Below are 22,660 nucleotides of genomic sequence, written 5' to 3'. Positions count from 1 at the left end.
GAAGCCTCACAATGGCGAGGCAGTGTCGATCAATTGTTAGGTGTTGTCTTGGTCTCATGATGTCAAAGTGTGAACAGCATGATGAAGAGGACTGTTTAAATACCAATTCTAATTGAACCAAGAAATTTATTGATCGATTCATTGATCAAACACCTGCAGTGAATTTTGCCGTTCCTTGTTAGAGAACAGCAAGTTGTGCAAAAAGTACTAAAACATTGAACAGTTGGACATGTGTATTCAAAAGTTTTGAGAAGGTCGAATTAAGTTCACCTGTAAAGGTTATAGTGCATTTTAGGGTCATCCTGAAATTTCACCGGAAAGCCAAATATCCTTAACTTTTTATGAGTAGTGTATGTACAGATGGATTAGATAGTTTTAGCCACCATGGTCACTTTCAAGAGAGTGCACTGGATGGCATGCATGTCACAGCTGAAACCATAAATATATTGTTTCTCCCTACCTTTACAGCTGTCTGGAAGTCCAAGTAATCGGTCCTTGAAAATGTAATGTTTAGATCTATCAGAAGGGTCTAACGATGAAAATGGTTTTGATTTAGGTGTACAACCGTGACCAGCGAAGATAAAGATTTTGTATGATGTATCTTTTTGATGTTTCTTCCATACTATTTAATGAATGCTTTGTACATTTAACAAACAGAGTGTGTTTGTGTGTGTTCCAGCTCTGGTTTTTGCGACTGGCCCTTTTGACCAAACTGAACCTCTTCCAAAATGCTGAGCTGGAGTTTGAGCCCTTTGGCAACCTGGATCATCCAGATCTCTACTATGAGTACTACCCCACTGTTTACCCTGGGAGAAGAGGTGTATACACACACACACACACACACACACACACACACACACACACTCAGCTGCATACAACGATACCATCCTCTGTCCCTTAGGGTCACTATTATTGACCTTTTGTGCAGGAGGAGCACAAGCACAAGAAAGCTGACAAAAGTTTCAATAGTAGTATTCAGCATAGTGCTGAAAAACTGCTCTGAAACTGTTATCTGTGTGTTTTGCATTTGTTATTAGCCTACTCTCCAAAGGGATTCCGCATTTTGCCCACGTTTTTAAGGATACACAAGCATACCTCCACTGTCCTGTTAAATATTCAAAGGAAAGTTTCTGCCAGGAGCTTGATATTAGACTGTGTCATTGAGAAGCTCCAACAACTCTACTTGTCTCCAGCAGTTCTTTGGTTTTGTTTTTCCTCTTCTTACACTGCATGAATTGTTCCCTAATGTATTCCCATTACTTTGGATCTGCTTCGCCCCCAGGCTACCACAGTGAAGGCAGTAGCAGAGACACAGCTGCATGCACACACACCCAACACAAACTCACAAAAAAAGCACACTTGAAGTTGCACCACACATCCTTCTAAAGAGAGAACCGATTGACTCTCCATTGCTAAATTTAAAAGCTTTGTGCCCTGCTTGGTGCTCGCAGACAACCTGGCACAAGTTGTGTAACCTGGCATCACACGAACACGAACATGAACATTTCTCTGGCCAAGGGCTTGCATCAACTGTCTGTTAGCCATGATTATTCTTTGAACACCTTAAGAGACGGCTGCCCATGTACTGCTGTCCGAACAATCAGGATCGAGTGAGCACTTGAGAAGAAATCAATTTTTGTCAGTTATTAATTTGTTTGTGAATTGAAAAGTTGAGTCCAATTTAGACTCAGAAATATTGTGACCTGAATTTCACATGCCTGACAAGTAGCATTCATTCATGTCCTTTTTAATGCTGTATCTTCATACTTTCCTTTCAGTCACAATTCCTCTCATGTTTTAATCAATAAAGTAAAAGAGAGATGAGAATAGGAATGGATGCACGGTCAGACCACACAGTAACACAGGACATTCTCAGCACATCTTTGCAAAATAAGTGGGGCTGGATGCTTGATGACATTGAGCCAGGATTTTAGAATTATTTATATCTTTATAGACTTTTTAAGAATGCTTAAATTGTATTTACTAATTTAAATGTTCAGTTACATTTTCTATAAATTGTATCTACCCACATTATTTTTATTTGTATCATTAGTGTTATTCTTTGATTTCTTCTTTGTTTTGGTCTTAAATTTCTATGAGACTTTACCATGAGACTTTACTAATGAGAATTACTCATTTTTGTGAAGGTTAAAAAAAACATTATGGTCTAAATTTAGTCTCAGATTCTTCTATACACTGTCAGGTATATGATTCTGTTTGAGAATCTCTTTTATTTTAACATATTTGTTTGCTAAACGTCACATTTGAAAAAAAGAAAATATGTTATAATCAGCTTTAAAAATCCAATATGTGTACTATTTGTAGAATTGTAGAGTGATCACCCCAAAGTCACAGAAATGCTACCCAGACATTCTCAGTGGTAGCTATGACCCAGTCGTGGCTATCTGCAGGGAAAGTAAGTGAACTACTGTAGCTTGCAAACTAACCGGCAACATGCTCTCACTAACCTAAAAGTACTCATGCAGAATGGCCCATTTCAGAATCATATATATCATATTTAAAGATCATCATTATTGATACATTAATGTACACAACAGTTAAATGCTGCAGCTGGTAAAGATGGGGCTCATTTGAATTTATTTTGCTCCAAAATGTCATTGTTACCAAATGACGATGTGATGGGAACCTGAAACTGTTCGAAGGAATGTGTGTGCTTTTGTGTATGAACGTGCATCCTCTTGCATGTGCTAGAAGAGATATGCAGTAGAGATATAAACAAAATGGGCACCCCTCTTCAAACCATTGCTTTATAGGACCACTATTAGTCAAAAACTCCATAGGGTACCTCCATAGGATAAATGTAGTTTTCAAAGAATGTTGTGCTTTTTCATGGGTTGTTTACCCTCTCAGTTACAAACCCCTTACCTTAACAGACACTGCAAAGGTATTAAAAGTATTAACATTAGAATAAAGAATCAAGCCAAGAGAGAACACTGTCCAAACAGCGTGAAGATAAAATGATGGGGTACATGGGGAAAATGAGTGTGTCTTCTGTACTGTAGATGTGTTAGATAGAAAGCACAAGCACATAGACAAGAGAAAAAATAGAGATACATAGACTGGCAGAAGCAGGAGCCAAAGATGGACCAGCTAGCTGAGCTTCAGATATGATGACAATATCAAAGAGACCCTGATCAAAGCCTGAAGACTCACCTGAATATAGGCTCTTTCTTGGGGATATGTGTGCCTCTGTGTGTGTGTGTGTGTGTGACATAGTGTGATTGATGCAGAGGCAGAGAGAAACAGAGGGATGAGGCAGAAAGATGAGTGATGGAGCACACACAGACACACACACAGGGAGCAAGAGATGAGAGGGTTTAATAAGCAGCCATACGTAGCTCAATGCCATCTGTAGGTTCCTGCCTTCAGGGCTGTGTGCAGTCTGTGTGTGGGTGGATGGATTTATATTCTCATCTCGCTCTCTGTGTCTTTCTGTCTCTGCCTTCCCTCTCTTTTTTTTCTCTCTCTCCTGCTATGTCCTTATACCACCCTGCCTCTTATTTTCCCCTTCCCCTTATTTGCCATTTCTCCCTCTGTCTCCTGTTTTCGACTTATCCTTCCCCCCTCCCCTTCCCCCTCCTGTACAGGTTCCATGGTGCCATTCTCCATGCGGTTGCTCCATGCAGAGCTTCCCCAGTACCTGGCCAAGCCCCAGGAGGCTCTGGACCGCCTGCACAATCTCAAAACCATTTCCCTTGTTGTTAGTATACACACAGATACACATGAACACAGCCTCTGGATGAACATATAGATATGCATACTAGTATTCACACAATAAAACTGCACACCCACAGAAAAGCACATTCGCCATGCAAATCCATAAGCCCAACTGTGTAAACAGCCACATGTGGATAGATACTGGAGTGAATATGCAGATTCTAATACACACACGCACACACACACATAAAAAACCTTCAGCAGTGAAGCAACATCCCCCTCTGAAGTTTGATTCCCCCCACAAATAGATTCTGGACAACTTGGAGAGAGGCTTGGCTGAGGATGGCAGCATGATCACCCGAACAAAGGAGAACAGGCAAGGTAAGCACATACACACACGCACATGCTCACACACACAGACATTTGGCTACAGACCTGGCCCCATTCCCAGACTGCATCACACTGTGGGAGGAGAGTGAGGTCATGGGCCTCAGTGGGTAATACACACATACACGCACACACGCATATGCGCACACACACACACAAACACACATTCACTCAGTCACAGACAGAGGCACACCTGGTGCAGGACTGCAGCATATCTCAGCCACACAAACACACACTTTCAACCACACAAGCACACCAATGCAGTGCTCAAAAAGTGTTTAGCACCTCACTGCTTCAGTACTCATGCTGAATATCAAATGGTCTCTCCAGCCCTTCACGCCAGGCAGATCAATACAGATCAATCCTATCCAATCCACTCACATCTGCACAAATGTGCTGGGAAATAGGCAGGCACCTTCATCTGGAATTCACCAGTTTTAGGTAGACACACCTCCACACAATTTGATGTAAGAAGACTGCATCTATTCTTCTCTTCTCTCAGACTTTCTCAATACAGCAATACGTCTCAATGCAGAGCCCTTTGAGTCCTATGTTTGCAAGTCCTGCGACCAATAATTTGGCGACTTTTCCAACAGCTGTTTTGATTTATTTATTTATTTAGTTAAAAGCAACTAGAAGCCATTTAATCAGCTATTTCGGGGTAATGAACAACAATAAATCTCTTGGTGAAGTTGAGCTAAATATACCAAGACACTTGCATATGATTGAGAAAATTGGTAGGGCGACGCGTGTATAAATCTACTGTATGTGTGAGGGTGTGCCGGTTCTGCTAGTTTCTCCCCCTTCTAAAATCAGTGTAAGAGCCGTGCCCTCTGTCTCTCCTCTCCCTGCCCACGCAGACAGTCGACAGTCAAGTCAATAATGCAGGGCTTTGCCTTCACATATCAGACCCCTACTGGGTGATTAGCTCTTCTTCCCAACACACACAGACATACATGTGTGCAGCGATGAATACTAATATCCTTGCACACAAGCTCTTTCACAGGGCACACTGTCTGAGGGAAAAGAGGAAAGCGAAGTGTGCCGCAGTGTGTTCCTCACTACCTTATCGCCTTAAAAACAACCTTATTGTGTGTATATGTGGGAAAGGGGATTGACAGGAGCGAGAGTCGGGGGGAAAGGGGTAACTTAGAGGGGACGCCCAAAAAGGCTGGTGGAATGAAAATAGGAAGTAACTCTTGAAGAAAGAAACCCTCTGTCATTCTTCTTATTCTCTCCCTGTTTTTAGTGTCTCTTAAGCTTTGGAGGTCTCGCCTCAGCCGGATCATGTACTCCATGGCCAACTGTCTGCTGCTGATGAAGGTATGTGTGTGTTTGTCAGCTCAAGTTTGTTTTTCATGGCATGCTGGAGTGAATTTATCTCTGTGTGTGTCTGTGTGTGTGTCTGTGTGTGTGTCTGTGTGTGCGTGTGTGTGCGTGTGTGTGTGCGTGTGTGTGTGCGTGTGTGTGTGCGTGTGTGTGTGTGTGTGTGAGAGAGAGAGGGAGAGAGAGAGTGAGAGAGACTCAGAGATCTGTGATGCCAGGCTGGTGGAGGATTCACAGTGAAATCCCCTCAGACTGACCACTAATTGGATTCTTGCTCAGTGATAAAGAAAGAGAGGTGTAGATTTAGATCAGGCTCCAGAGAGAACCACAGTGCCATCGACTGGTGAAAATTGAGATTACAGTATTTTTCAGTTTCTTGGTTTCAATGTCAATATGCCAAACTCTCACCTTTAAAGCACCATACCAGTGATTTTTATATGTTGTAGTACATTTATTACAAATTGTAAATATCCTAAATACTTTATGTTAGTGTTAACTGTTGAGTGAACCATGCTTAAGTGTCACAACACTAGTTTTTATTCATGACTGCATGGTTTGAAAATTAAAAGGCTGATTCTTGAAACTTGCTTCTGGGTGCATAGGAAAATGTTTGAAAAATACTATCTTGTGTGCATACGTCTGGTGTTGCCAACTTCAAAGACCCACATTGATAACAGTCCCTCCCTCAATACTGTCTTACTTTCCTACCCTGCCACAAGTACTGAAATTAAACATTTCAGTACAAGTAGCTCACACTGTAGTTTTAGCAAATGCTGCTCATTTAGGAAAATCAATCATGTTTTTGGGGACTATTTTCAGCAGCGTATTAATACACATTTGGTGCTCTAGTGAGTATTTGGGACAGCAAGACAGTGTATGTGGAACTGAGTCAAAATAAACCACAGTGTGTGTGTTCATGGTAATAACAGAACATGTCACCCAGCACACCCATAGTAACACCTATTCTAGCCCCATAGTTCAACAGTATGGTTCACTGATGTGTTCTTAATAGTTTTTAATAACAGTGGAGCTCTATAGCACAGAGGGAAAAGATATATCAAGCTGTAATACACAGTGGGAAGATCAACTCATTATTTTGTTTTGCATGCTGTAGAGAGATTTTAAGTTTAAGAGTTTTGGACACTCAGGAAACTCTGAAAACTGAGTCACAGCAATGGTAAGAAGGGAAAAAAACTGGACTGTAATACACATGTACAGTGCACACTTTCTGTACCTTGTCCCAGCCCAGTAGACGCTCTCCACCGACATGCACACCCACCTCTCTTGGTCGCCCTGCTCAGCTGTCTAGTCACATTTGAGCGATGTGTAGCAGTGCAGTGTGGAGTTGAGAGGAGGGTCACAATGGCCCGCTAACACTCCATGTATTTGATTAATGCAATGTTGTCATGCTTTCTCTCTCTGTCCTTGCCTCAACTCTACTTTTCTTTACCTTATTCACCCTCCACCTGTGTGTGCCTTCTATTATTTACCACTTCTAACTATTGTCTTTGCCTCCATTGCCCCCCATTGTTCACTTCAGTATTTTCCTTGACCTTTTTCTCATTAATCTCTCTCTCTCTCTCTCTCTCTCTCTCTCTCTCTCTCTCTCTCTCTCTCTCTCTCTCTCTCTCAATCTATCTATCTACCTGTCACTTTCTCTTTCAGGACTATGTTCTGGCTGTAGAAACTTATCACTCGATCATCCAGTATGAACCCCAGCAGAAAGTACAGCTACTCAGTGGCATAGGACGCATCTTCTTGCAGGTCCACACATTAACACACACACACACATGACTATGAGACACTGATTCCCCAGACACAGACACAACCTTCCCCTAGTAACCAAACAGTTTCTGTTTTTGGCTAATCCATCAATCAAACCAAATCCCTGACATATGAAGATACTTCAGCAAATTGCTGCAAAATAATGTGTAGCAAATGTAGAAGTTTCCCTATCATCAGAGATCTGTTTGTTTTGTCATAATTATTCTCTCTGTATGTATTCTTTGCTGATGCAATGAGTCAGTTTTCCCTGGGGAATTATAAAATCTAATCTGTTTGTGCATGCCCTTTTTACAATATATACACACACAGAACATTGGTTAATGTGCTATTGTTGCTTTATTCTTGGCCAGATTGGAGACATTAAAACAGCAGAGAGGTACTTCCAGGATGTGGAGAAAGCCTGCCAGATGAAAGGGAGCCAGCCCAGTCAGACCACATGCATGCTAATGAACAGGTACGTGTGTGTTGTGCATTTAGCACCTCCATACAGTGTGTGTGTGTACCTTATGCTTCTCAGGATCATTTTTGCTCCATGGTAGCAGAGCTTGCTTCAGGGCTTTTTGCAGATTTGTGCTTCCTCCTGCCGTGTGATTTAGCACAGGAGGTCACACCTGTGTTGCTCTGCCTAAGGAGATGTATAGCATAAGGCAAAGCTCAGGTGATAACCTGTCTCACTCACACTACTCACATTACAAAGATTCACATTGTTTTTGTAGCATTCTGTTGTTTTTAGTTAGACTCTTTATGTTGTCTTTTTTTAATATAGAAGGATACTACAGGACAAATGTGAACAATAAAAAAGCTGAGCCGTGGCTCATGGCTGCTTTCATAGCATCCTAGGATTTTAATCAGCATCCGCTGTATTGGCCAAGTATAAAACAATTTACAGGAAGACAGAAATAGGCATACAGCTAAAAACAAGCACAACAAAGTTGAACAAAGATGGGTAAATTTAAGCATAGAACTATTATGTATATATAAGGGGGTGAACCAACAACATACAACGTCCATATACAAGTGTTCTGAAAATTGTAAACAAATACAAACAGGACAGAAATCAGTGTTGCGTGAATATGAAATGGGTGGTTATGTATAGTATATGTATTTATCCAGTGCGTACAGTGTGCAGGACTTATATTGGCAGTGATGGATGATATGTACATGTTAGAGATATTTTGAATTTTAAATGTATATAATTTGTAGGTACTGTGGATGTTCTGGTGTTAGGTTATTTACACTGTATGACTGATGTAACTGTTCATCAGAGTGATGGCCTGTGGGAAGATACTGTTCTTGGGTCTGGTTGTTTAGGTGTACAAAGCTCTGTAGCACCTCTCAGAGGGAAGAAGTTGTAAAGGGTTGTGTCCAGGCTCTGATGGGTCCACAATGACATTTCTGGAAATGGGCAGAATGCAGGGCAAGTTGGCACTTTCTGATTTTCTCTGACTTTTCATTGTAGTCCGTTCTTGTCCTGTCTGGGGGCTGATACAAACGAGACAGTGATGGATGAACGTAGAACATACTGGATGGTAGCATTGTAGAAATGGATCAGCATTTCCTGATGAAGGCTAAACTTCCAAACTCTATGTTGGCCATCCACATTAGGACCTGTGAGATAGTAGATCCCATAAACCTGAAGGTTTCCACAGCAGACACAGTGTTGTTGGGGGTCTGCTGTTGGTCTCCACAGTTTTGAGTGTGTTCAGCTCCAGTTCAGCTCCAGGTTGTTCTGGTGTCTTATGTCAAATTTAGTAAAGTTGCCATCTTTGCTAGCCTATAACATAGCATAATGTTATGTTGATGTTAGATTGTGTACTGTCAGGGAGAACTTATGCAACTTGTAAATTGTAACTTGTGCCTACATTGGAATTTTTTCAGCTGTTGCACAACCATTAAAATTTTAGTAGCACTTAAACTAGTTCTTAAACTAAGTTCAAAATAGGATACCTTTGAACATCACTTTAGCTGGTGCAACCCTCTGCTGGAGTATAACAAACAGGTCTGAGGAGGTGCACTCATAAGTTTGGAGAGGGAAGAGCAGTGGGCAGACCACACATCCCTAGGGACCGCCAGTGCTGGATGTTGTTTTCCCCAGCCTCAATTGCTGCCTCCTGTGTGTGGAGCAGCACTACAATGTGTCTGCAGATGACATCTTCAAACTGTTCAGTCTCTCTGCTGTTCATCTTAAAGAGGTTAACAAATACAACTTGACCTGTAGAATATTATAGAAATAACATACCTCTTATTTTGATGTGGATTTTCCAGTTAGGGTAATGCTTACTACTACGGCATACTGTACTATTTTAGACAATAGTGTTCTTCCAACCTTGGTTTGTGTTTGTCCCATTCTTGTTACAACATGATATTGCCCCCATGCACAAAGCAAGCACCACAGCCTCACTGGGAGGAAATCGCTGCAACCAGGTTCCACAATCTGGTGGAAAACCCGGGACCAGGAGAGTGAAGTGGCAGTTAAATGCCTGTGGTTTTGAAATGACATGTTGATAATGTGGGTAATGTATGTTTCTTACAGCTTTCAGTATGACCTGAATACAGCACAGGACAAGCATAATTGAAAACAACTAGAATTTTCCTGTTATGTTAGTACTATTATCAGTACAGATTGTAGATGTAATGAGCGTGTGTGTGTGTGTGTGTGTGTGTGTGTGTGTGTGGTATTTCAGGGCCTTTGTCTACCTCAGTCAGAACAACTATGCTGAAGCACACGCATCCTTCATTGAAGTCTTGAAAACTGACCCGAAAAACCCTGTTGTAAGTGCTACCACATGCACTGAAGTAAACACATTTACTCTACAAAAGCTTTAGAATACAGGACAGGAGCTCAGAAAATGATCAGACTTCAGATGATTCAAATTTTAGATTAAATAATATTAGATACAAGCATTGTATTAACTATAGTATTATATTTGACCAAATTATGTCAAAGTAATGTAAGCAAGACAATCTAAAGTAAGGCTTATGCCATGCATTATGTCATCTCATCAGTGTTTATTTGATGATCCATGTATAGATCCATTCAAAGATTATATATTCATTCAAACATGTTTCAGTATCATTGCTGCTCCTTAAAGGAATAGTTCAACATTTTTGCAAATGCACTTATTTGCTTTCTCATAGAGTGAGATGATAAAATTGAAATCAATAGCAGTAGCCTCATACCAATAAAATGATACATTTCATATTCAATCTCTCCTCACCCATTCCCTCTTGCCATACATTCCCAGGCTAACAACAACGCAGCAGTATGCCTGCTATATCTAGGCCGTCTGAAGGAGTCTCTGGGCCAGCTGGAGGGCCTGGTGCAGCAGGACCCTGCACTTTACCTCCATGAGAGTGTCCTCTTCAACCTGACCACTATGTATGAGCTGGAATCGTCTCGCAGCACCCAGAAGAAGCAGGCTCTGCTGGAGGCTGTGGCTTGCCGGGAGGGGGACAGCTTCAACATACAGTGCCTCAAATTGGTCTAAGAGGCAAGATGATGAACTGGGAGAAGACACACACTATTGCATTCTTTCTCCTCCAGTGTGACAGGAAGTGAAACCACAAGAGGAATCTGTGGAGGATTAGAAAGCTCAAGCTTACATGAGAGTGTGGTGACAGAAGAGCAGATCTTTAGTGTTTGGTTTGGTTTCCCAAAAGCAAGTTGATACAAGAACTGGTTTTATTGTTACATAATAGATGTGGGAAGCCAAGGTCAGGTACACATTTCTCTTTGCATCCCTCTGAAGACTGACCCAGTAAAGACTCACACATTTACTTACAGGAACAGAAATGGTGGCCAGCTTATACTCATACTGTTGAATTGACATTCTGGAAAGAAAAGTTGATATTGATTTTATTTCACACATTAAAGGACTAGTTTAGCATTTTTGGAAAGTCACTTATTTGCTTTCTTTTGAGTTAGATTAGAAGATTGATGTTGTATCAATCTTACGTCTGTATAGTAAATACATATATAGTAACAGGCGGTATCTTAGTTTTGACTGGAAACAGCTTGCCTGGCTCTGTTAAAAAAAAATTCATCTACACTCAGTGGACCACTGTGACCTCATGGTGTGGGTCAAATGACCAGCAGGGGTACATCACTAGCATTACCAATAGCAAGCAAATCTGTTATTTGAGTATATGAGGATTTTGTTTGTTTGTTTGTTTGTTTGTTTGTTTTACAATGGATACATTTCAGGAGGGATAAAAAGCTGTCTGAAAAAGTTTTCTCCTTGTCTCTCTCAAGTACATCAAGCTGTTTCCTATTCATTATGTGATACTTCTTTGGCCAGAGGTAAAGAGAACTGATGGATGAGTCATAATACATATGAAATAATGAGGGGAAATTTTGTGATAATACAACTGTAATACAGAAACTGTTTCAAAAATTTGATCAACTGGAAGTTATGTTTGCACTAAAATTCATGAAGGATATATATTTTGAAAGGAGTTTGGCTTGTTACCAGTCTTTAGTTTGCTTCTCTTAAAAGCGTTTTTCACTTGGAAATTTTGGTATCACATTTTTAAATCACAGTGAAAAGGAACTGCTTTGTCAAAAATCAAATAAAAACGGTGTGGCAGGTTGTTTAATAAGCTTTTTTGCTTATGCTGTAAGGACTTTTACCAGTTTTTCAGAGAGCGCTATATTATGTGCTTCTTCACTGATTCATTTCTTACAGTACAAGCAGACAAGCTGGTTAGGCTATCAAATATTAACCTACCTTCATCTGACATGTGACCCTCACCCTTCAGGTCTTGGTCCCAAAAGTGTCCCACTACCGGGAAACAGTCCAGTGCATTAAACCCCCCTTCAACTAGTCATTTGCACACGCTAGGGGTTTCCCCCTGCTAAGTCTTGAGGTCAGCAAAAATACTCTAAGCAGTTGGTGGCTCAAGCATCATAATCAGCATGAAGTCATGAGAGAATGTCTTCAAGAAAGTGAGTAGAATACCAAAATACTTACTTTTTATGAAAGAAGTTCTAGTTGCAGAGGAATTATCAAATTAAGGATTGTGAGATTAGAAGAGAGACATCACAACATATATGTAGTCTAAATTACATACCACTTGGACTTCAGCTGTCGAGGTTTATTAACTCATGCTGTGAAAATAAATAAGCCTGTCTGACTCCATTGTAACCTGTCCACGAAACAAAAATGCAAATATTTGGAATCCTAAATTGTTCATATCAAAGAAGCTGATTCATTTTAATTTTAAATGGTTATATTAAAAATAATTGTCTTATTAAATCTCTTAGTGGATATTTATCAATGTTTACAAATTGTGTTATCGTAGTTATGTATGTTCAAAAATAGTTTTATCCTTAATAAAGCTATTCTTTTAAATCAACTTGTCTGGTTCAGGACAAACCATAACAGACTGACAATAGCAGCAACTTTATTTTACATACAAAAAAATGTATATTAACTGTCAGAGATGCTCCACCCCATTAGCTCAGAGAAGTCATCTCTCACTCGTGATTCAGAGAATCTGAACATGAAATTAGAAAAATACTTTTATTAGTTGATGATCATGTTTTGTGTGTAAAATCTAAATGTAACTGGTAACAATAGTTGCCAAAGGTAGTCAAGTCAAAAGTACAATATTCCCCCCTGAAATGTTGCAGAGTAGAAGCTTAAAAAAAGATAAAAGGAAAGACTTGTACCTTTGAGTAAATGTAGTTAATGAGATTCCACCTCTGAGATTGTCTACATAAAGGGTACATCATTTCATTCATTAATGTTAAACCAAATCACATTAGAAGTCCTTAGTCTTGCATGAACAGTGCTCATATGGAGTCCACTGTGTAGTTATTGTTGTGTGCTGGTGCAGCTCTCCTCTCAGAATCCCTGCAGAGAAGCCACGTACTTCTGGCGGATTTCAAAGTCATCAGCAGGCCGGTTGTAAGCTTTCCACACTGGCTCCCCCACAAACAGCCTCATGGCTTTGGTGTAGTTCTACAGAAACAGTGTTCAGGTCAGTCTGAATGTAGCTGGATAAATGAAAGAATCTCAACTTTCAACTGTTCCTCCCCCAGTTTAAACAGCAATAAAAATGGCTTGTTAACTTTACTCACACAAACCAATTCATTTAGCTAGCTGGAAGCTAATGAATTAGCTACTGTTAACTGCAATAGAGTTTAGGTCAAAACATCAGTGTAAACTTATTTGTCCAAAAACAAACAAAGCTTCACATGCCAGTGGCAATAGTAATGACAATGCTACCAGTCATAACATTAAAAAAAAAAAACCCCACTAATGTTATAACTTTAATGCACAAAGTATGCAGTTTGTGTACTCTTAATATTTAATTTGAATTACATTTCTTACATTTGGTATTATAAATACTATTGGACAATACACTAGTGATGGATTGTACCTTGCCGACGCTTCGGAGCGTGTGTCGAGAAATCCCAGAAGTGTTTAGTGAAGCGCGCATCAATGCTTGTGTCGTTTAGGGCGAATGACGTCACTGATGACGTTCGAAGCCTCGCTGGACCAGGAATTGGTTCGAGGATCAGCGCAATTTATGAACTTATATATCGCAATGGATCTGCTCACACTTCATGTTAGTGTTGGCAATTTGTTGGTTTGTGACATAGAGGTGCATTTTCATGGAGCCTGTGAGAGAGAACGTTTTCCCCCGTGTGGGAACATTTTGATCTGATCTCTCCCAATAAAATAAGTACACTTTCAGTAACATTATTACACGTGTTTTGTGTTTGTTATGCAATGTACTATATTTTTCATTGTCTTTTCTTTTAATCCAAGGTGAAGTGTTTGTTGTGTGTTAAAGAATTGGGGTACAACAACAACAACACCTCATCCATGCTGAGGCGTCCTTGTGCTTTGCATGAAAATAATGAGAGGAATGTGGCTGGACTCAGCCCATATTTTGTTTCTGAATAAAAATGAATGAAGTCCTGAAATTGCACAATCAAATTCACTGCCCTCTTCATGTTCACAAGCACATCCACTGCCCCTTACCTTGTTAAAACACTGAAACAGTTTGAAAACAATTGTTCCCCTATCATTATGAGTTATTCAAACGTTGACAAAATGATTTATTGATAAACATTTGACAATATTAGATTCCATTGTATTGTCATGTTACATACCCATAATACACTAAACAATCTAACAACAATCTAAATTTCATTTATATGACTGAATACATGAACAATACATGAAATGCATTTATTAAGATTAATTGATTTCTTTTAGCTGGCAGTCATTCCCATGGCTTCACTGTTGCAGGACAGTCTTGAGTGTATTGCAAATTGATGAAATTACAATTACAATTACCTATAATTCATAGGTTCCGCTCCGAAGCGTCGGCACAGTATGACCCATCACCACCTATAATATATCGCTGTTTAACAGTCTTTGACCAGCAGGGGGGTTTGTGTGCACATGAAGCCTTGAGAAATGAACCTTTTTGTGAACCATTTGGCTGGAAGGGAAGCTTCATCTCGCCATCACTAGTTGTAACCATTTTTTGGGCCAAATGCCCTTTGATTTTGTCTTCCAGTCCAGAAAAAGGTAATTCAATTCAATGAAATTCTATTTTATTTATATAGCACCAAATCACAAGAGAAGTTGTCTCAGGACACTTTCCATATAGAGCTGGTACAGACCAAACTCTTTTTATCTACAGAGACCTAACAATTCCCTCATGAGCAAGCACTTGGCAACATGTATTCTGTGTTATTATTTTTTTGTTCTCCTCTCTGTGAACCTGAAGCCTTCCAACTTGGTCTAAGTTTGTGAACCATTTGGCTGGAAGGCTTCAAGGCTTCAAGAAGCTTCATCTCACTATCAATACAATACACATCTGCACATTTTTCTTTGTATTCTGATATATGGAATCAGTAGTGGGGTTGTGCTCTCAATATTTGCCCTAGTCTCATTTAAATATTATTGTTTCCTAAAGCAACAATTCAATTTCTCCCCAGGCATCATTTCAATGTCATCTCATCTAATATAGTGTAGTGACGAGCTTTGCTAACACTGTCAGTGTTGAACATGTGCACTTCACTACTTTCATGTTTCAGTTTACTAGGTCTACATCAATGACAGTTACATTCATGTATGCTACGTACAGTCTCGTCCAGGGTGAAGCGGTGGTAGATGCCAGCCGGCAGGGTAATCAGGTCCCCCTTGCTCATGGCAATGCGGATCCATCGGTCCTCCTTGTCCCTTATATCAAAGTAGGCCTGACCATCCAGGATGTAGCGGATTTCATCATCCAAGTGCAGGTGCTCCTCAAAGAACATTTTCAGCTGACAGACACAAAATAACAATGGGCCTGAATAATGGTGGCTTTTTCATTAAATTATAAACTTAACACACAGTAGTAGCTGTCCTAATGGTGTTCTCTTCACCACTGACTGAGAGTGATGGTAATATAAAGGTCATAAACCACTGTAGAGCAGCAATTGTCCACAGCTCATCTGATTTACTGACTGTATTACACTTAACTCTTCTTTACTTTCAACTGATTGATGAATCTTTGAACAAAGCAAGTTTCTCACAATAAAAAAGGTAATTTTTAAGGCCTGACTTAAAATGTACACCTTTTGCAATGTGAAGCGCTCAGGTTACCTTTTCCTCATAGTTGGACAGTGCATCCTTGTGGATAGTGATAATGTCCATATAGGAGTAGCCTTGGTCTTTACGAATCTGCTCCAGCTCTGGGTCTGTTTCATAGATGTCAGCATTGAGCTGCAACAACAGCACAACAGGACTGGTCCGTCAATAAACTCACCTATGGAATGTAATTCCTTCTAAACCAATGCGGTCATTTCTTAATTTGATGCACACTGGAACAGCAAATGCAATGCAGTTAGCCCATTTCCCGTAATGATAATACATACTGTAAGTTAGTAGACAAAATGGGGCTAACCAGCAGTGTGAAATTCACTGCCAGAAAATTAAATGTTCATTTGTGTGTTCAATTCCCCGCACCCGAATCCTGGCTGGTTATTATCCGATCTAATATCTGACATCTAGTAGAGTTAGCTGTTATGTGGAAAGCAACTAATAACTATAACGTTAACGTTACCTTCCAGTAGAACACACCAAGCATTTTTAATTCGTCAAGGGAAACGGGCTGATTTGGGTTCAGTCTGTGCGGCTTTCTCTGGTCTTCATCAGAGTTGTTCATGAACCAGGCTTCCATACCCATGTTGCAGTTACGTGACAGACGTTTTGACGGAAAGTGACGACGACGATAGGTGTGTCCCAATTCAGGGGCTGCATCCTTCGGAGGACCCAGCCTACGCGGTCTCCGGAGGCTGGGTCCTTCGGAGGACCCTCCGTCGGCCGCATCAACTATCGTGAAATGGGACGGTCTAGCCTTCGGAGCATTTCGTGATTGCGTCACGACGTCATAACTTCTTCCCTCCTAACCCGGGAAAAACACACGTACGGGGTGCAGAGATGCGCCCGTACAGCTCCCATCGCTTGTAAGAGGCGCGAAATGTAGCCTATTATACAACTTACAAATTCACCTGATGTGAATATCTTCACAGCTTCGCGTCGGACGGTTCACGCCTCCGCGTCGTCCATTCATTTCTGAAAATGGACACCTCGAAGGGCGTTATCCCGCTTATACCATGGTCACTTACAAAAGAAATAAATATTAAATCAATTATTAATACGTTAATGTTGTTTTTTTTTTTTACCGTTAAAATCGACTGAGTGGACTATTTAATATCGCTCGTTGTGACGCGTTGCCAAGGTAACCGGCTCTGGCCACAGAACCTGCAGCTCGGTCGGCTCAACTGTTATATTAGACCTAATCAGAGGAGGGAAGTGACATGATTGCTTAACGTTATGTTACGTGATACAAAGTATCGTTTCAGAGGGCAAGTGCACCTCTTACCGCTTGTGTGTGTCCAGAGGATGATGCCAGATTTTGTTTCAAAGACTCAAAGTCCACAGATAGTTTCCTAAATCATTTTTATTGCAAGAAATATTATCCACCATTCACTCTGATCATTAAATGTGGTTAAAGGAAACTATAAAATCACTCATGTTTTCTACTGTCTTGCCGTTGTGATAAATAAACTGTGAAATAATGCATGTTCTGAGTTTCTGTTGCCACGGTTACCAACTAGCGTTTGAGCCAGCGCAAAAATTTAGAACAATCAGGCTATTTGACCGGAACTTTTTTATAGTTGTGCTACAACACTTTTTAACGGAGACCTGCAGCCAATCACAATCGAGTATTCACCCAAAATAAGATATTAGTTGACATGCGAGCTTGTAACATTTGTAAGTGAAGAGTTTTAATAAGGCTAACTGTTAACTGAGCTCCTCATATCAACAGGTCGCCATTATTAAAAAAAAACAATCGGTGCGCAAAGCATCTTGGGATATGGGAGGCCGTGAAGGATAGTAGCGACGCATCCTCCAAATACAGGGAAAAGGAGGACGCATTTGTCGGCTGCATTTGGAGGATCCTTCGAATTCGGACGAATTGGGACAGCCTTCGCGCAGCGTTATGACGTAATCGGCCTTCAAATCCATCCTCCGAAGGATGCAGCCCCTGAATTGGGACACAGCTGATGTCTTCTTCTTCTTCTTCTTCTTCTTCTTCTTCTTCTTCTTCTTCTTCTTCTTCTTCTTCTTCTTCTTCTTCTTCTTCTTCTTCTTCTTCCCCTCGAATTCCGGCAGGCTGGATGCCTTGCGGCACATTGCTGACTCTCGCAGGTGGAGGTGAGATTGCAGTTTAGGCCATTCCTACTTCCAAAGTTGTAATCCTGTGGAGGTGATGAAGTCGAGGACTGCTTCGCCGTCCTTGCCTGGTTCTCTCTAGGATTAAGGAGACTCCTCACTGTAACTGATTCCATTCCCTCATGTGACTGTTTGGCATATAACTGTGTTCTTTGTTCCTCAAACAGGCTGCACTCCATAAGCAGATATTTCACAGTTTGCTGTTTTCTGCAGGCTCCACACAAACCATCCTCATGCTTGCCGATCTTAGCTAAATCCCATGCCAGTCCACAGTGTCCAAGTCTTAGTCTCGTCATAATCACAGTGTGTTTTCGTTCACGGCCCAGATAGCACTGGTCTGTCTTTACAGTACTTTGTATTGAAAAGTAATGCCGTCCTTTTTCCCCATTCTCCCAGTGTTTCTGCCACGGAGCTGTTATGTCTTCCCTGATGATAGAGCAGCATTCAGATAACCCGATGCCCACAGTCAACTCTACATCCCTCCTTAATGCCCTTTTAGCCGCCATATCTGCCATCTCATTACCCTCCACCCCAACATGGGCAGGCACCCACAGAAAACCTATCATGCCTCCGGCCTGCTCAATTCTGTACAACAGAGTGAGGAGCTCCACCATCAGGTCTGGTGTGGCCCCCGCATTGTAATCCCTCAAAGTCATTAGGACTGAGGCTGAGTCTGAAAATCACTTGTGCAAACCTTGCCCTCTTCCTCTAACACTGGCATGTTGTTTTTTGACATACAGTGTACTGCCCACCACATCTCACCCACTGTTGTTTCTACTCCTAATTTACCACAATACCTTCTCCAGCACTCCCTGTACCTGTACGCCTCCAGGACCCTGAGGCGCGCAGAAAAGATTGTGGCTGATCCCTCTCACCCCGGACACAAACTCTTTGAGCCACTCCCCTCTGGCAGGAGGCTGCGGTCCATCAGGACCAAAACCTCACGCCACAAGAACAGTTTTTTCCCGTCTGCTGTCAGCCTTACCAACAAGGCCCGGAACCCCCCCGACACTCTTCACATTCCACCTTGGACTCATTCTGTCACATTGACTGATATAAATATAACTCTATGCGTTACATTAACGCTCAACTTGGACTTCTTTCTGAAAAACAGTACTGTGTTTCCGGTAAATAGCAACAACAAAAACAAACTTGTGTATATATATTTAAATTGTTATATTTTATGCTCTTATTTTAGTAGATGTGTCATGCACCAATTTCACCAGAAAAAATTCCTCGTATGTGTAAAAGCGTACTTGGCAATAAAGCTTTTTCTGATTCTGATTCTGATTCTGATTTGCTCCTTTAACCACTCTCCTAGCCTTTGTTCTCAGTCTCTTATACTCCATAGCTACACTCTCCATTGGACTTTTCCTCAAAGCCCTATAGGCTCGATTCCTAGCTCGTATTGCTTCATCACATGCTTTGTTCCACCATGGCACACTTATCCTCCTCTTAGGGTTTTTCTTCACAAGGATGCATTTACAAGCACGGCACATAATAACTTCACATATAGTCCCTTCCCCCTTGACACCCTCAATAGCTTTATTACATCTAACCACAAATTGTTCCCAATTTGCCCTACTATAGTTAAAGTATTTTGGCCTTTTCTGCCCTTCTGTGAATAAGGTTTTTCCAAATCTCAGGAGAACTGGAAAGTGATCACTACCCATAGTGAACACTTCAAGCTTCTGCTTCATGTATATGTGCAGCTCCTCTGGACCCAGGAACACCTCCTCAAGGAATCTGTCTGCAGCATCAACTACCACTCTCATGATATCAGACCTTTTGGTTTGGTTTCTTGCTGCCCATAGTACATCTGCCATGAATGCAAGGAGCGACTGTGTCCCTATCATTTGCCTTGGAGCCACAGGCAGTGAGGAAGCCGCACTTGCTTTTACTGCCCCGGTCGTCTCCCCTACTCCCCCCACTTTCTTCAGGGCGTCCGCATATGACATTTTTTCCTCTACTTTCATTCTTTCTACCTCCAAAGCTCTTACATGACGCTAACATCCTCTGAAGGAAGCTGTATGGTTCCCCCCACAGTTACAACACTTGATTTCCTCAGCCTGACACTGCGCAAAGTCATGGTTTCCTCCACATTTCCTGCACCTTTTAATATCCCCTACACACTGCAGCTACATGCCCAAAGCACTGGCACTTGTAACAACGCAGAGGGGGGCGAATATATTGTTACACTTGGAAGCTCATATACCCCAAATAGACTCACATTTGCATTGTTTCCTGTTTAAATGTTAGCAACACAGCTGTGCCTGTCTCCTTGAACCTACGTGCAGTCTCTATTTCAGCTCCTTCCAGGTTTATAACAATTGCACTCTTCGTTATCTCTGGGCTTATGTATATCACTCCTTTCGCATTTTGAGCTTTGCCAGGAATGAAGCACTCAACAGGCCTGTTAAGCAGATGGCGAACTTTCATGGCATTCAATCGCTGGGCTTCTGTTTTACAGAACACAAGTATAATTCCATTCGACAACCTTTTCACATTCAGTACACTCCCCATTTTATTTTTTAGCTCCTCCGACAGGCTTAGGGGGTTTAAGGCCTTGTTACTCTTATCCTTAAACTTGATAATAATCTTAAACCCACTCTCCTCTACAGACTTCGTGATTTTCCTTATCTCTTGAGCCCGCTCACTGTCACTCCCATTCTCTGACCTGTCTCGTTTCTTCGTACTTTGTTGGCTCCCCTCTCCCCTCTGACTCCCTCCCGAAGCCATAGCGGACCCCTTCCAGGGGAGCTTGGCAGTCAAGTCCAATAGTCCGTTACCCAAACCTCGCAAATATAAAGAAAACAGAACCAAACTCAACCGTCGTTGCTCTCCCCAGTCGCTAGCTTAACTGTGTTGCCGGTAACCCACAAACATCCTCACCCTTCCACCATCTTTTCTTTTTTTTCTTCTTCTTCTTCTTCTTCGTTCTGTTTCATGGCGGGTGGCAACCAGCTTTATGGTGCATTACCGCCACCTACTATGTTGGAGTGTGGACCTGAGTAACGACCCTGTGTCATAAAGCAAACAAACAAAAACAGACAAAAAAAAAATCACTACATTCTTTGGATCAGCCCTGTTTCAGTGAGATAATTGAATAAATTATCTACTCCAGTGGTAAAAATGTCTTTTAAGGTGATCTGTAACTCCCCTGATTTCCCCTTCCAAAGTTTCTTGTTGTCTTGAATATTTCTGACAATGAAGAATGACATGCTCCACTGATTCCTCTACTTGACACTGCTCACACAGTCCTATGGGGTGTCTATTTATTAGATGAAGAGTTTTGTTCAGCCCTGTCTGTCCTACTCTCAACCTGGTTAGAATATTCTCCTCTTTTGTCTGTCCTCACTATATCCACATCTTGCTATAATGAATAAAGGTGTTGCCTTGTGCTTCCTGTGTCCGAACTGTGTTGCCACTCTTTGATAATGTGCTTTTTAATTAATGCAGTTGCTTCATTTTTACTGAAAGAAATGTCCATACTTTCCTCCTGATTAAGGGCCTGTTTTGCTCGTGAATCTGCTATTTCGTTCCCGTTTACCCCTCTGTGAGCTGGTACCCACATAAAGGTTATTATTGTTATTATTAGTGTCAACTATATTTAAACTATTGAATCGGTGCAACACTTGTCTACTTTGTGATGAATATGAGTTAAATGACATTAAAGCAGAAGATGAGTCTCTACAAACAATGGCATTCTTAATCCAGAGTTCTTCTATTCGTTGCAGTGCTGTTAATATTGCCAACATCTCCACAGTAAATACAGAAAGGTGATCTGTAGTTCTTCTTTTGTCAGAGACATTTAATGTTGGAATACTAACAGCAAATCCTGTTCTGCCTGTGGCAGGATCTTTGAATCCATCTGTAAAAACTGAGACATAAGTTTGGCATACCGTTTGCAACCTGTCTTCAACTAAAGCAGTAATATCTCCTATTCCCTTATAAACCTTATCCATAAAACAAAACAGAAAACAGAATTGGGCTGATGACACTTCCTTGAGGCGTACAATTATCCACAGCATATCTTTGTGACAGTGCTGTACCTATCCTTACCTATATAACTCTATTAAATACAAAATCTTGAATCCAATTGTATGTCTTACCTGATATTTCTTTTTCATTTAATTTTATCAATAACCCCTTCTTCCAAACCATATCATATGCTTTCTCTACATCAAAAAAATAGCCATTACAGATTCTTTGTTAACTTGAGCTTTTCTAATCTCTATTTCAAGGCACATAACAGGGTCCATGGTTCCTCTCCCTCTTCTAAAACCATTCTGATATGGAGATAGAATTCCTCTACTTTCAATGTAAATTGTTCATCTTTCTGTAATCATTCTCTCCATTTGTTCTGAAGACTGTGTGGCAGGGCAGGTGATGTGCAGACCCCAACCACAAGGGGCGTGGCCGCGCCCGGTCAAGCTGTGTACTGCTGGTTTGAGAGAAAGAAGTAGAGACTGTCGGGAGTAGTAATTATTGCATGGAGTGAATGACGTTAGGGTTGTTGCATCACATTAGTTTATCCTCCAGTTGTGATTAGATGTGCGTCCAGAGAAAAATGAGTTTCAGTTGTGTTCTGATTGCCAGATGCATGTTATTATCGTGCTGTCACTCGTTACCTGTTAGATTCAGGTTTATATCTGGTGCTACTGAGAGTGTGTTGCTAATGATTAAGGCACTTGTTATCGCCAGTAATGACATGAATGGTCATTTATTTTATATTTACA

At 41.0% G+C, this 22,660-nt stretch overlaps 2 protein-coding genes across 6 annotated transcripts in view; one reads left to right on the top strand and one right to left on the bottom strand.

Moving 5' to 3' along the window:
* trappc12 (trafficking protein particle complex subunit 12) overlaps positions 1–13,886 on the top strand; it is a 42,391-nt gene extending 28,505 nt beyond the window's left edge. For all 4 annotated transcript variants that reach the window (XM_076748087.1, XM_076748089.1, XM_076748086.1 and 1 more), the window contains exons 5-12: positions 680–818; positions 3,609–3,721; positions 3,987–4,059; positions 5,315–5,388; positions 7,057–7,155; positions 7,527–7,630; positions 9,861–9,948; positions 10,422–13,886. In XM_076748087.1, coding sequence (XP_076604202.1) covers positions 680–818; positions 3,609–3,721; positions 3,987–4,059; positions 5,315–5,388; positions 7,057–7,155; positions 7,527–7,630; positions 9,861–9,948; positions 10,422–10,664 — 933 coding nt within the window. In that variant the 3' untranslated portion in view covers positions 10,665–13,886. The remainder of the gene's footprint in view (positions 1–679; positions 819–3,608; positions 3,722–3,986; positions 4,060–5,314; positions 5,389–7,056; positions 7,156–7,526; positions 7,631–9,860; positions 9,949–10,421) is intronic.
* On the bottom strand, positions 12,563–20,830 carry adi1 (acireductone dioxygenase 1). 2 transcript variants are annotated; one of them, XM_076748090.1, is made up of 5 exons: positions 17,750–20,830; positions 16,246–16,419; positions 15,786–15,905; positions 15,284–15,463; positions 12,563–13,139 (listed from the first exon to the last, which is right to left on the bottom strand). In XM_076748090.1, exons 1-5 carry the CDS (start codon positions 18,575–18,577, stop codon positions 13,023–13,025), a joined length of 1,419 nt encoding a protein of 472 aa, XP_076604205.1. In that variant the 5' UTR covers positions 18,578–20,830; the 3' UTR covers positions 12,563–13,022. The 2 variants fall into 2 exon arrangements, with proteins under 2 accessions (XP_076604205.1, XP_076604206.1); XM_076748091.1 differs by having other exon boundaries at positions 16,246–16,415; positions 17,755–20,830.
* Between the last annotated feature and the right edge of the window lie 1,830 nt (positions 20,831–22,660).

This window comes from Chaetodon auriga, chromosome 14 (genome assembly GCF_051107435.1).
Source record: "Chaetodon auriga isolate fChaAug3 chromosome 14, fChaAug3.hap1, whole genome shotgun sequence".
NCBI lineage: Eukaryota > Metazoa > Chordata > Actinopteri > Chaetodontiformes > Chaetodontidae > Chaetodon > Chaetodon auriga.
Note: the sequence above shows the minus strand (reverse complement) of the source record. Positions and strands in the feature narration are given on the sequence as shown.